The 13,826-nt window shown below is 40.8% G+C and overlaps 1 protein-coding gene across 4 annotated transcripts in view; it reads right to left on the bottom strand.

Annotated features, from left to right (window-relative positions):
• The window catches only part of LOC139445782 (ankyrin repeat domain-containing protein 26-like), a 758,925-nt gene that overhangs the window by 379,959 nt on the left and 365,140 nt on the right, over positions 1-13,826 (bottom strand). For all 4 annotated transcript variants that reach the window (XM_071226998.1, XM_071227000.1, XM_071226999.1 and 1 more), the window contains one exon: positions 8,582-8,676. In XM_071226998.1, coding sequence (XP_071083099.1) covers positions 8,582-8,676 — 95 coding nt within the window. The remainder of the gene's footprint in view (positions 1-8,581; positions 8,677-13,826) is intronic.

Consider the following 13,826-nt stretch of genomic DNA (forward strand, 5'->3'; position numbering starts at 1 on the left):
AATATCGCTGTCCATTGCGGTCGTTTTCAGAAAATAATTTTAAATTAAAATCATCGAGCGTGAAATCCATTACGGTTTTGGATTTAGACTGACGCATTTGATGGCGACAATCATGAAGAAATATGAAACAAATTGGAATGAAGACTGCTCTCCAGATCAATAAATAGTAAATAGTTGACGAAAAATATTAAATTATGTATTTTCTTTTGAATTTGAATCTATTTCAGAATTTCTTTATGACAGCTTACCAACTTTTTATAATTGATCACATCGAAATTTGCTAATTTTTAGTAATTAAGGAACTTGAGTGTTTTCCTTTCTTTAACAAACAATAAATTATGATCGAATATGAAAAATGATAACATTATAAAGAATATAGGACTGCATGCCGCTCAACGTGAAGTGCCAAAAGTCAACAATGGCCGTTTCTGGTAGTTCTGTGCAGAGAAGTTTGGTCGAAACTTTTAAACTCGCGTTATTTTCTTTTTGAGGTAAATAAACTACTGAAAGTTTTATCATTGAGCAAACTGAGCATTTATGCATGTCATATGTAATTTTAATGTTACGCAAAGCCTTCTTGGTATATAGATATGGCGAGTTTTGTTTGTGGGTGTCCTTATGCTATTCGCCTGTTGAACTGGTTCGACAGTAGCAACACGGCTAGTGACACACCCTGTTGAACTGGTCCGACAGTAGCGTTGAGAGCTTTAAAAAAGTTCCTGTGTGGACAAGAAGAAAGTTCAAGTTGCAAGTTTGTAACATTGATTGGTGGTAATGGATATTGGGACATTGCTAGGGCTGGTAGTCAGTTCTTGTCTTTTGCTACTGCCATGGCTGTGGCATTTGGATTGTCCATGTGAGGTGCCTTGACACTCCGTACAAACATGTAAGAATGGGCAGTTGTGTTGAGTACATCCAAAGTCATTAAAAATTGTTACATACTTCTCGTCCCTGATTCACAACACGTGGACGGCCCCTTGAGTCGGTCTGATGATTGATCTGTTGTTATGAGTCCCAGGTCTTTTAGGTGGTTGTCTGTTTGGGTCTGCCACATTTTGACACGGTTCTTTGTAGTGGGTATGCTATGGCAAACATTACTAGCACGAGATGGAGGCCAGATGAAACTCTTGTCCATAGTCTCTGATCGGGTATATCCCACCTAATCTATTGGTAATCATAGTGGGCTGTACCACCATAGTGGCCAAATCAATCACTGTCTGTTCATGGCCGTCCAGTTGACATCGTTTCTTTGCATTGTCAGCACAGTATATATATCCTTGTATATTCCAAATGCCTTGATGAATTCTCTAAGTGTTAATGAGAGATTAATCCTTGGTTCATCACATAAGTTGAAAGTCTGTCCATCAAAATCTGACACTCTGTCTAAATTTTCCTGATTTGGCAGAAGAAGCAAGGCTAAATTGATATATTTACCTTGTTGTATCCTCATTTGTAGAGTGGATGAAATGTGTATATGTGTGGCAGTGAATCCGAGGGTACATCCCTGTTTAGCTGTCTGGGAACATCACTACTTGCTCATGTGGCTTGTCTTGACTCCTCTCTGGGGTTGTCGTTGTCACTGGTGGTGGTAAATGTACATGAAGGAGGTTGTAATTGTTGTCCCAAGTTCATGATGACAGACTTCAATTCGGCGATCTCTCTTTGTAATGAAAACACTGTCACTGTATTTTCTGCGGCACTAGCAGAATTTATCAGAGCAAAATCCTGTGAATTGTCAGATCACTGCCTTGATCTTGACCGACTGGAGCGGGTCGAGGGATCCTAGTGGTGGTGACCATGCTGTTGGTGCCTGTCATCCCCCTCATATTTTCATTGTAGAGTTGCATTAATGTCCGTCTGGATCAGAAAGTGGGCACATTGACACCCATGTCTGTCAGACGTATCGAATATCAGCTGCTGTCAAATATGGAGAGCTTCTGTTTACATTCCTGTGAGAGGAAACTGGGCTAGACACTGGGCTAGACGCTTCGCCACAATCGTCGCCATTGTTGTTTTCATGAGGTCATATCCTGGTTAACCCTTCGTGTTGATTGAGATCTGGCTTTAGATCGTTGTCTGTCAGCCTTTGTTACGATAGCAACAAACAGTTGTACTGCATAACATCAGTAGATTTTCCTTGGATGGCCGTGATTCGAAATGACAGCTGAGAGAACAATGGAAACAACCTGAACGACATTGAGGCTCTTGTTGTTAATATAGATAAACAAAATGACGTCACATCCGTCGTACTGAGCATGCTCTGTAGAAAAAATATTGCATTCTGGGATAGAAAATATTAACTTCATACAGAGAAGAAATGTGATCATTCACAGACGATTTTGAATGCTAAATGACAACTGGAAATAAAGGGAAAAACCTTACGTAGGGGACAAATATATACATCTGTTGTGTAGACATCAATGTTAATAATAGGTGAAAGGCTATGTTGATCACTGCACAAACAAAAATATAAAATTAACATACTAAGATATACTGTCAAAACGATTGTCATGCTCAAATATTGCGTCTGCTTTGAAAATTAACTACCCATAATGCAGTGGAAACCTCGTGTAGTAGAAAACAAAATGGCTCGCACCCATGTTAAATCGTGTTGATCATCATTTTCCAAAAAAGAAATGCAATTTGCTTTTGTACCTATTTATAACAAAAATATTTTTACATTTGAGTGACAGTCATAATTATCAACAGAAATTCTTTCATCGATCGTCGGCAAATATCGAACAATAGTTATCATTGTTAATAATTCGAGGAATACTACCTCTATTACATATATGCCCCAAATCCTGTATTTTGCTTCAATCACACTGTCAATCACACAATTGGTTGCCGCCAAGTAGTCTCGTAACTACCCACGCCGTGATGTCACAATGGCGGCCATATCACTTTTTTCCCTCATCTCCTATTAGAGGTAGTTGAATTGGGGAGGTGGGAGGGAGTAATTCATATGTAATAGAGGTAGTATTCTTAGAATTATTAAAAATGATAACTATTGTTCAATAATTCTTACGAAACTTTTACCTCTATTACATATCTGCCAGAATATACCAGAGGGAACCTGGTGGGATCTGCCTCAAGTAACTTCCTGTGTAATTGACAGCAATACTCTTCTGGAAACTATAATGTGCTGATTCTAATCCTACTGAGATAATTTCCTATGAAATTACCTTCGAGGACTTGAAATTCAGAAAACTATGTAAAGAATCAGTCAATATGTGATATTTTCACTAGAATTACTGTTATATTTGCTGATCTTTATCATAATAAACCTGGATTTGTGACTTATAATACTGGTTATGATGTCATTTCCGGTTATGAAGTTTCTTCCGGTATGTCACTTTCCCTTTTGGTAATGACGTCTCTCTAGGTATATTACTGCCCCAAAGACGTTATTTCCTGGTTAGAAGGACTTTGTTCAGCTATTTCCAGTGCTGATGTCACTTCTGGTTCCTCTATCACTTCAGGTAATGACGTCACTTCCGGTTAATGGTGATAGTTGACATTTAAGGTGCTTCTTATTCATCCTACACCTAATAAGCAGAATAAGGGTGTACTTCCCTCCTCACTACTCGTTCTACTAAGACTGTAGTTCATGAAGCGGGGGGTTCATGAAGCTAGGGCTCTTATTTCGTGAGCTGAGCTGGATTCAAGACATGGCGTGGAGTTCTGAGCTTGTGTATAACTTTGTGCAACTGTGGCTTTCATCCATTCTGCTAAAGTTGCCTTGGTGATATCGTTGTTTGAGTTGGTCTTACAGGATAGGAAGAGTCTGCTCCGATGGCATCTATGTGGGTCTGTAGAACTTGAGAGCTTTGATAGGACAAACTTGTCAGATTTTTGTGGAATATGCTGGACTTGGGCTGTCGTAGCAGATCTCAACAAAGTGGTAACTCTGCGGGTTCCTCCATTAGTAGTCTTAGTAGTCTGGGTAACCATGCCCTGCTGGGCCATACTGGAGCTATCAGTATTATTACGAAATCCATCTCTTCCACCTTGTGGATGACTTTGTCTAGAAGAGACGATGGTGGGAATACATAGCCGAATAGATTCATCCAATCAAACGAAAGATCATTGACATGGCTCTTGGGTCAGGAACTGGGCTGACATAAACTGGAAGTTGATTGTTCTGGCAGGTGGCGAATAGATCTGTGTGTGGTATGTCCCATATCTTGGTTATCCAGCTGAAGATCTGTGGATGTAATGTGCATTCTGTTGCCACTATTCTCCCCCGATGTGAGAGGCTGTCGGCATGTTTAGTTTCCATCCGGCAGTTGAAGGAGTCTGCCAAGGCGAACAATCATGTTGTCTCCGTCATCAGGGAGTTGGATCTGGTTTCTGCTTCTGAGTATAGGCCACTACTGTGGTGTTGTCCGTGGCTTTGAGACCTGATAATAGATGAAGCTGTGTTCTCCATTCCAGGATGGCGTAATACATGGCCTTCATTTCCCTTCAGGTGATATGGAAGTTCTCCTCTGTGTTCCACGATCCCTGCACTGTGAGATCACCCATATGGGCTCCCCATCCTTCATCTGATGCGTCTGTGAATAGATGGTGTTCAGGCGTCGGATAAATCAGAGCGATGCCACTCATCACATGTTCTCTGTGATTCCACCAATGGAGGTCTTGTAGCAAAGTGGAAGGTAACTGAGACTGAATTCTAGGCCCTTCGATTGTATGGAGTTTACCCATGTCTGTAGAGGACGTAGCCTCGGCCTTCCTCTGAAGGTCATTTCCTGTAGAGATGTTGAGTTGCCTAGCAGACATCCACCACCTCAGTAACTTGCTGGGTTGACTTGAGATTGATTAGATCATCTTTATAGTCTTGTCAAATTGATCCTCTGGTGGACATAGATATCCCCTGTCTAGCTGGAATCTTGCTCTGATGTATATGATGTCTTGGACCGGAGTTATCAATGACTTGGCTGGGTTGACAAGGAATCCTAGGTATGTCATAAGTTGGACCAAGAATATTATGTTCTGATATAGCTGATCTTTTCCTTGGTCTGCCGCTAAGAAGTCGACCAGTTAACCATGAATTCGAACTAGTTGGAGATGTGAGAACTTGATGACTGGCGCTGTAATCCTGGTGAATAGCCAAGGTTGCTATTGCTCTCCCAAATGGTAGTACTTGGAATTCGTAGTGTCGGCCATTGATTGTGAAGTGTAGATATTTCCGAGATGATGGGTGTATCAGGACGTGAAGATATACATCTCCCTTCTTCAACGTAGACCGTAACTTCCGTATAGACTCCATCCAGAACTTTGGTGGGGGCACCAGATATCTCTTGTTGAGGGTCTTCAGATCTATTATCATCCTCATCTCGGTTGTGTTCTTCTTTGGGACTAAAAATACTGGGGAATAAAAGCCTTTGGTGACTCCTTTAGTTCCCGAATGGCCCACTTCTTTAGTTGTTTCCTGACGGCCAATTCTGCAGTGGCTAACTTGGCTCCGGTCAGGTGAAATCTTCGCCCAACAGCATGTGCGTTCAGGCCCGGATGTTTCATGAAGTGTAGCTTCAAACCAACGTCTAGAATCCAGTGGTCGGGCGTAACTTGCTTCCAGTTTTCGGAGTATGACAGAAGGCACCCTCCCACTGGGCCTGGGGGTTATGTTGAAAGACGGTAGGTGTAAATCGCAATCCATAGACTTAACCAGGTCAAAAGGGTCTATAACGTCGGAGGGGGTTATAAGGAAGTCAGAAATTTCTTTCCCCTCTGCCGCTTGATCTTCCATGGTGATTATATCCCCGGTTCTTGTAGTAGTAGTCTGGCTGGCGATTGTGGCTTGTCGTACCTCCGCCTTGGTAACAAATCCTTCCTGGAAGCTGCTTGGACGCAGATGACTTATTGTCCCTGGGTCGCGTGTGAGAATGTGATGTTTAATGATCCCTCGCCACAAGGCCTATGGTTGAAGTCTGGAAACGCTCGGCTGTATCTTGTTTCACTTCATCTATCACATTTCTAAGTTTACCATTGAAAGTTGCAGTCATTGATATCGGTTGCGACGTAATGAACTTCTTGGCCTGGCTAGGTATGGCCCTTTACCTAATCTGGTAAGAGCTGTTGTTGCTGTAGTCTCAGTAACTATGATGAAGTCCAGACTATGGATGATAGTAAATCTTCCTGCATCTTGAGAATTGAGTCAAGGAGGCTGTGAATTAGTCCGACTTGATCGGTCCTAATAGTCATTGGTGTTTCCGGCACAATTCCTTCATGGGATGGTTGTAGAGGCAGAATGATGTGTCTGATTCCGGCGACAAACCAATTTATATATGCCCCGATATCCATGGAGTATCTGGCAACCGATGCTAAATCCTTGAAACGTGATGCTGTTAACGTAACATTCATGTTGGGATTGTGCACTAATTTGTAGAAATCTTCATCCAAGCTTGGGAACTCTGGAAGTGCAGCATCATGCTTCTTGTATAACTTCCGTTTCATAGGTGCAACAGGTAGGCGTTCATGATGCATGGGCCTATGGATCTTATCCGTCAAATGGCGTACGACACTGCCCGTGTAACTGGGCCAAGGTAATGTCTGATGAATATGCTGAGATGGAGCAGGCGCATGACATCCCCCATATTCAGGCATCTGGGTTGGTGAATCTTCTGTCACATGTGACAGAAGTCAGGGTTAGAAACTAATAGTTTTTGTCCACTAGTCCTTACAATGATAGCATAAAGCAAAACCCTTAAAACGGGCTTATTTCTACTAGCCCTTAGGATACCTTTACTATTGGGCAGTTTGGTAAGGACTTCAGGACTAGTGCCAATTTCTAACGCTGGAAGTGTAGGCATAAGGTGATAAAGCTCTTCAATAAGTTCCACAAAAGTGTAGCCTACGCTGTAATCTCGTTGGGGTGAGTTATCAATTGAGTTATGCTCCGGAAACGAACACCACCCTTACAGAACCTAAGTCAAACTTGTTGCCATTGAAACATAAAACCTAAAAATTTAAAAAACTCCTAAATAGCAAAAGGCACCAGTTCAGTATGTGCCTAGTAGACATGCAAAGATTTGTAAGAAAGTATCTAATGGTTTTTGAGTTACGCTCCGGAAACGAACAGCACCCTTATAGAAACTAAGTCCAACTTGTTGCAATGGAAAGGTAAAAAATAAAATTTATAAAACTCCTATATAGCAAAAAGCACCAGTTCAGTATGTGTCTGGTAAACATGCAAAGTTGCGTAGAGAAATATTTAACGGTTTCTGAGTTATGCTCCCGAAACGATTTTGGGACGCACACACGCACACGCACGGATGGACGGAACCAATTTCGATATCCCCCGCCAACTTCGTTGGGGCGGGGGATAATAAATATTCATCTATATGTCTGTTATTATAGCAATCTTATTAGAATAATCTAAGTACTAGATTGTCACTACTACTATAGTGGGTTTTGACTCACTAGACTACTAGACTACTTGGCGGCAAATAACTGTTGAATTGACAGTGAAGAGGGTGTCTGATTGAAGCCAAAATACAGGATTTATGGCAGATATGTAATAGAGGTAGAAGTTTCATAATAAAGTCCACTTACCTGTTTCTTTTTTATTTTCATTGTTTATGTAATTGGAAAATTATTTTCAAAAAACATTAGAAATAGTATCTGTCATCACCCATGTCCCGATAACAGCGGCTGTTCGCTCAGAAGAAATACCTCTGTTTTCGAAGCTTGGTATGACTGCCATGTAACACACCCACCCATAGAAAGCTTATTTTCATCTACATGCCATTTTATTGGATAAAAATTGGTTTCTAATGACGCTTTCTTGCCAAAATCTGCAACAAAATTCGTGATTGATCACATTTGAGTACGTGACCTCAGGCAGTCAATCAAATTACAGCAACAGTACCGTCCTCGTGTATGATAAATTTCAGATTTTGACGAAAGGTTTTGGTTGTACTGAACATTTTAAGCAGGAAATTGCAATCTGTGTTTAAAATATGAAACTTTGTAGATGTATTGTGCTAGATTACGAGCTGTGACAAAGAATTTTCATGCATATATTTTGGCATTAAAGATCACGTCCAAGCTGAGAAATCGATTTGACGATAGCCATGATGTCATTTGACTATTACACGCGATCGCACGAATATATGGAAATAATAACGTAGATGTAAGTTTGAAAACTTTATACTTTATAAACTGTCGAAGTGTGTGCCCGAGAATTTTATTTTCAATAACATTGTGGTAAATAGTGAATCATTTTTTAATCTATCGACAAAAAATGATAAATTGAAATGGACCATGTATTTCAGACATTGTGAAATGTGATAGATTTAATAAATAAATGGTATGACTGGTAGGTTAAAAAAATTATATACTATTTTGATGTGACTACGACTTGGCCTGTGTAGTACCGGCCTGCGGTGTATGGTGACTCAGGCTTCTTGGCCGTTGTACCGGCCTACAGTGTTAAAAGAGTTAAGTGTGCCATGGGGGCACTCAGGTAAGGAATTCACCGTGCCATTACAGTTTTAGGTGTTCTCTCGGCACGATGGCACTAATAATTTCGAAGCCTGCATTATGATCATTTTAATCTCAAAATCAAGAGACTTACTCATCTCTGCTTGCAGATCCCACATGTGAAGCTGTTTCTGACAGTTTATTGCGTAGTACAGGGACTTTTGACAGCTCCATTTCATCCTGTTCCATCTGAAATGTTAAAATATATAATATTTCATTAATAACTTACAACAATACCAGTGAACTACCCCAATTTGCAAAAGATAAACCTTCAGTACATTAATCTGTGCACAGTAACCTCTCCTTTCCAGACATCCTCCAGATATACCTTACCCAAAGTTTCCACCATCATAATTATGTTTACCAGTAGATTTTAATCTATTGCATTGAGCAATTAATGTAATGAGACTAACTAGGAGACGTTTTTTTAGGCCTGCCATGCCCAGGTCACATTGCAACCCCAATCATTTGATGGTACTTGTCTCAGTTGAAAAATTACAATTTTGTATCTGCCAATCAATGGGGCATCTTGAGATATTGTACCCATAATTCACCATTTTGTCTGTTCACTGAGACATTGCCTCAGAGGCATTTTTAACCATGTGCTTAGCTCAATTGCATTAGTGATTGTGAGTTCCCCTATAGTCGACCAGACTTTGGCTCCTGTGTGCATGTGCATCATGTGTGGTTCATGCATCATGTGAAATTTCATTTGGATTTAATGCAATGCCACGTTACTGTAAATGTACACCTCCACAATCACTATATTTAACTTTATTAATTAACTACGTTTATGTAGGTGTAGGTTACTCTTAATGTGTGAAAGTGGTTAGATTGATGTACTTACTATGTTGTTATATTAATGGATGCTCATGCATAACAATGTTTACTAAAAGTAGCAAGGTTTGTTGTCTGTCATAAGCTTCATCTGTTACTAGTGGATCCAACAAAAGGTAATTATGCAGGTGGTAGGCTCAACATTTCAAAGAAGGGGATGGTAACTTGTCGTCACTCCACAGTTAAGTCATCCCCTCACTGTCCTGGTTGAGAAGTAAACCTTAACTGGGCAATGGTAGTGTCAAAAGTTCTTGTGCAGTACTGGTGTGAACATCCCACATATTCTTGTACCTTTGGAAGGATGTCTCTTCCATGTTTGGTTTAAGATCCTGCATGAGATGGTAAGGTTCAGAGAACAAGTGCCCTGCTTTATAAATCACACGAAAGTTGCATCTTGTCTAGGTTAGTAGAGTAGAAGAATAACTCTGTTCTGGATCTAAGTGTGGGTAAACATGACCTTCCTTTCCACCAAATCAACTGAGTCACATGTAGCATGTGATGGTCTGAGTCCGAAGGCCTTCTATCATACCTCCCAACAGTAAGTCAGCAATGACTGACACGAGCTGCATATGCAACACTGAGTGCACTGATGTCCAGCTTCTTGAACACTGACTCAGTCATTTGGTGAATAGGCAGTTGATCCATATCAATGTTAGAAACTGGCACTTGTCCTGTAGTCCTTGCCAAAGTACCCAGTAGTTAAGGTATCATAAGGACAAGTAGAAATTTGCCATTTCTAAGGGTTTTGCTATATGTTATCATTATAAGGACTAGTGGACTAAAAATGTTAGTTTCTACCGCTGCATATCTGAGTGAAATGACATGTCTACCCTGGTCACCTTGGGACCAGCTGTACATTTGTTTGCACTCCATGCGACTACCGTCAGATGTCCCATTCTCGTTATCTGAAATGATGGGTCACCATGTCCATTCGCCTTCCTGGTAGGAGAGAGATTTCCGTCTGTGATCACAATGGTGAGTCGTCATCCTGGGCCCACTCCTGTGCTGTAACAACCTTGTGTACCATTTCGGTCTTCCTGTCGCGAACGGCTCAGATGTGGCCAAATAATGCTTCCTTTGGGGATTTGATGGCTACTGGTCCACCTTGACAAATTCCAGCAAAGTGCTCTCTCTCGGGAGGTAGCATGGCTGTTCCGACCATTTTCTCAGGTGCGGGGGTCTGATCCTTATAAAACGGTAAGTGGTGTTCCTTGACCGCAACCAGCGGTGTTGTCTTCAGTGAGACACTATAGTTTTTCACTTGATATCAAACAATCTATGTATGATATTATTGATTTTTTTTGCCTCCGTAAAATTTTCATAGGGAAGTTGAATGAACAGTTGATAAAAAAATAAAAGTGTGAAATTTGTGATAAACATGACATGGCAATTAAATTGTAAGTCCTATTCTGCTAGGCAATGTTTCTTATGCAGGGACTATTAAGATTACTGAAGTGAAAACCCTCAGAGCACCTATATCACCATATTGTTTGCGGATGTAATATTACTACATTACTGTGCGTCTTTTCTCATAAAGTAAGCTAGAAATAGCAAGCAGCTGTACACACATTTTCTGTTGAATTCAGTTGAAAGATACTCAATAACAAAATTGAACAGAATATTGCATGGAATAAATTGTATCTGAAACTATTATTACATCAGGAATAATATATTCTAATATATTATTTTGGTTGCAGCTTTTACCATATATATATTCAAAATAATAACAGCACAAGCATAGCACTTTGGCACAGTTGATTGCTACTGCCAGGTATTTTGTATGCATGGAAGAACTACAGTAGGCCTCAGTTTCAATTGCAATAACGTTATTTTGGCAGATATGCCACATAGTCAAACAAATATGACTTTAACAAGTCAGTGTGTGGCATTTATGCACATGCATCCAGTCTCTGTCAACTGAAATTCATTTCAAGATGTCAATAGTGGTAATCTGATCATTCGAGCTTCTAAAAACATTTTACACTGAACAAATCCCAGCATCACCATGGTCACCAACCAAACAAGTGGGTCTCTCACAGTAATCCTGTGAGTGTGACCTTTCACGACTTGATCACTTGACTACCCCTAAAAGTTGCATCTAAAATAACACGATACTGGACTATATTATTCACGATAAAATAATAGTTTCAGATAGAATACTTCCGATCATTGCATCAAAATTCTTTGAATTGATATTAGTGGGTATTTTTTAACTGGAGCATAATACCTAAAGTACTCACGGAAATGACAAAAACCCTGTTTTTCTCAATTTAAAAATCAACACAAAGTGTTACGTAGCTGTAAATACGAAATAACAAAACAACTCGAAAAGTACTAGTCTGGATTTGCTAGTTTGATATCAGTGAACAATACACAATGTACTTTACAGGAGGTAATTTGTCGGCACTTTCAACATTCAAAAATAAAACTAAGTCCAAATTGACATAGCAGAAACAGACTATAGGCATTATGCACCTGTTCTCACCTGCCGTCAAGGTGTCATAGGTCACTTTGATCTACTTACACCTGGTTATGCCCTGTTTCACAATAGTCGGTTTTATTCACATTTTTACACACTTTTACGTGTAAAAAGGCATAAAAACATTTGATACGCTGTATTTGTGCCACGGCCCAATTAGTACTAATTTAGTTGTTTGAATATTTACATCTTTTGTATATTAACTGCATTTATTTAAGATCTGAGGTCGAAAAAACAGGTGGTTTTTTTCATTTCCTTGAGTACTTTAATTATATTTTATCTCAAATTACACATTTTTATTGACTAAGCTTGTTATCACCTGTTTCTTCACCTGAATTCACTGAGGGGATATGATGTAGTTTTTTACTGCACATAATACTCGGTAATTTTCATTTTAAATGATGAATCCTAGTAAAATCCTAGATATTATATTTTTTATATTTGTATACTTATCCTTCATTGCTCCTTAATGCATATTACTGCTTGTTCTTTGCAGAGAAAAGAGCTGTGTGAAGGTCTTTGCTTGAAGAAGTTGCTCCAACTAGCTGAGAGGCCAACCCATCACACAGCTCCCACGTGACCAAAGGAAGTGACGTCAGGATCCTCACATTACTAAGGAGTTAGCATAGTCCGCAACTTGAAGAGAGTGGACAGGGAAGTCATCTCATCTATAACGTGGGGCCCTGAAGTGAGAGCTTACTGAAGTCCTCATCCAGAGCCTCTAGGCCAGGCAAGGCAGCGATTGCCTCCAATCTGTCTGCCAGCCAGTTTGCGACTTGGTCAAAACCCAGGTGGGATTTGCCATCCGTAGGGGTGTCGTCATAACAAGGGATGAAGGTGCCCTCCGAGGAGTCGGATCGATAGCCACTAGAGCTTCTGCGAACCGGGGAGCGGCTCCTAGATCTATGACCCTTTCTAGCAGATCTACTGTCACTCCGCCATCAGGATGTACTTGGGAAGCCGAGTCCGCGGAGTGACCAGCGGTAGAAGTCATCTGTGAAGTCGGCTGACGTGGCGCTGTGTAGATAGGTGCCAGCTGAAAGGCCGCTTAAGGAGGCGCTTGTAGAGGCGGCTGTAAAGGGGCTGGCGTCGACGGCTGTCTGGCCTGTAAGTACTGAATGTACTGGAGGAGAGAGGCGTCTATCATAAGCGTCTCTGCCGCACAGGCGCCCCTGTGGGAGATCAAGCATCTGTCCGGTGGATAGTATTGGCACCGCCTGATATGTGAGCGCCACGCCGGGCGTCAAGGTGGTTGCCGCTGTAAAGATAGATGCTGTGGTTGTCGTCAAAGTGCTCTGGATAGAGACTGTGACCGTGGGGTCCAACATCAAGGTAGCAGTTAAGGTCAGGGGGTAGTCATCCTAGAAGGCCAATCTTGTAGGCTAATTCTCGGAGCGGTCTGACATCGTGCGCCGGTGTTTCCTGGCTTGCTGTGTTTTTTACACACACAGAGTTACTGACTGAAAGCTGTGGGTGAAAGCAGTAAACAGTCTTTACATCGGTGACCCTGGAGGCATTGAGATGTACAATTAAGGCACAGGGGGTGGGGATCTTTGAGCAGGAGGACATGATATCTGCAACGAAGCAGTGTAAAATCACAGTGCATCCCCACCCGTAATGTATGCTATAATTTGTTTATTCCACTGTGTGGGTTTATGAAACAAATATTACGACTAACGTGAGACAACATACAACAACACAAACAATACTTGCGAGGATACGCCAATCGTGGGGTACCAAGCAAAAGAATATAGAATGCAAACCATTTCACTAACTGCTGGCTACGTAAAATATTCAAGATGGCTACTTGGAACAACAAGACACCTGGCATCATGTTTTCTTTTGAGAAAACGTCATTAAGTGTCTAATAACGTTATGAACATGTTTATCAAACATAGAATGTACAAAATACAAACAGTAGGCACAACACAAAGACAACAAGAGTTTGTCACTAATGTGGCTATATCCCCGGCTCCTGTTGCAGAATTTATGACATAATTAAATCTAAACAAACCCTAGCCTC

The sequence above is a fragment of the Haliotis cracherodii genome, unplaced genomic scaffold (assembly GCF_022045235.1).
Source record: "Haliotis cracherodii isolate W230 unplaced genomic scaffold, xgHalCrac1.p SCAF_6, whole genome shotgun sequence".
NCBI classification, from domain to species: domain Eukaryota; kingdom Metazoa; phylum Mollusca; class Gastropoda; order Lepetellida; family Haliotidae; genus Haliotis; species Haliotis cracherodii.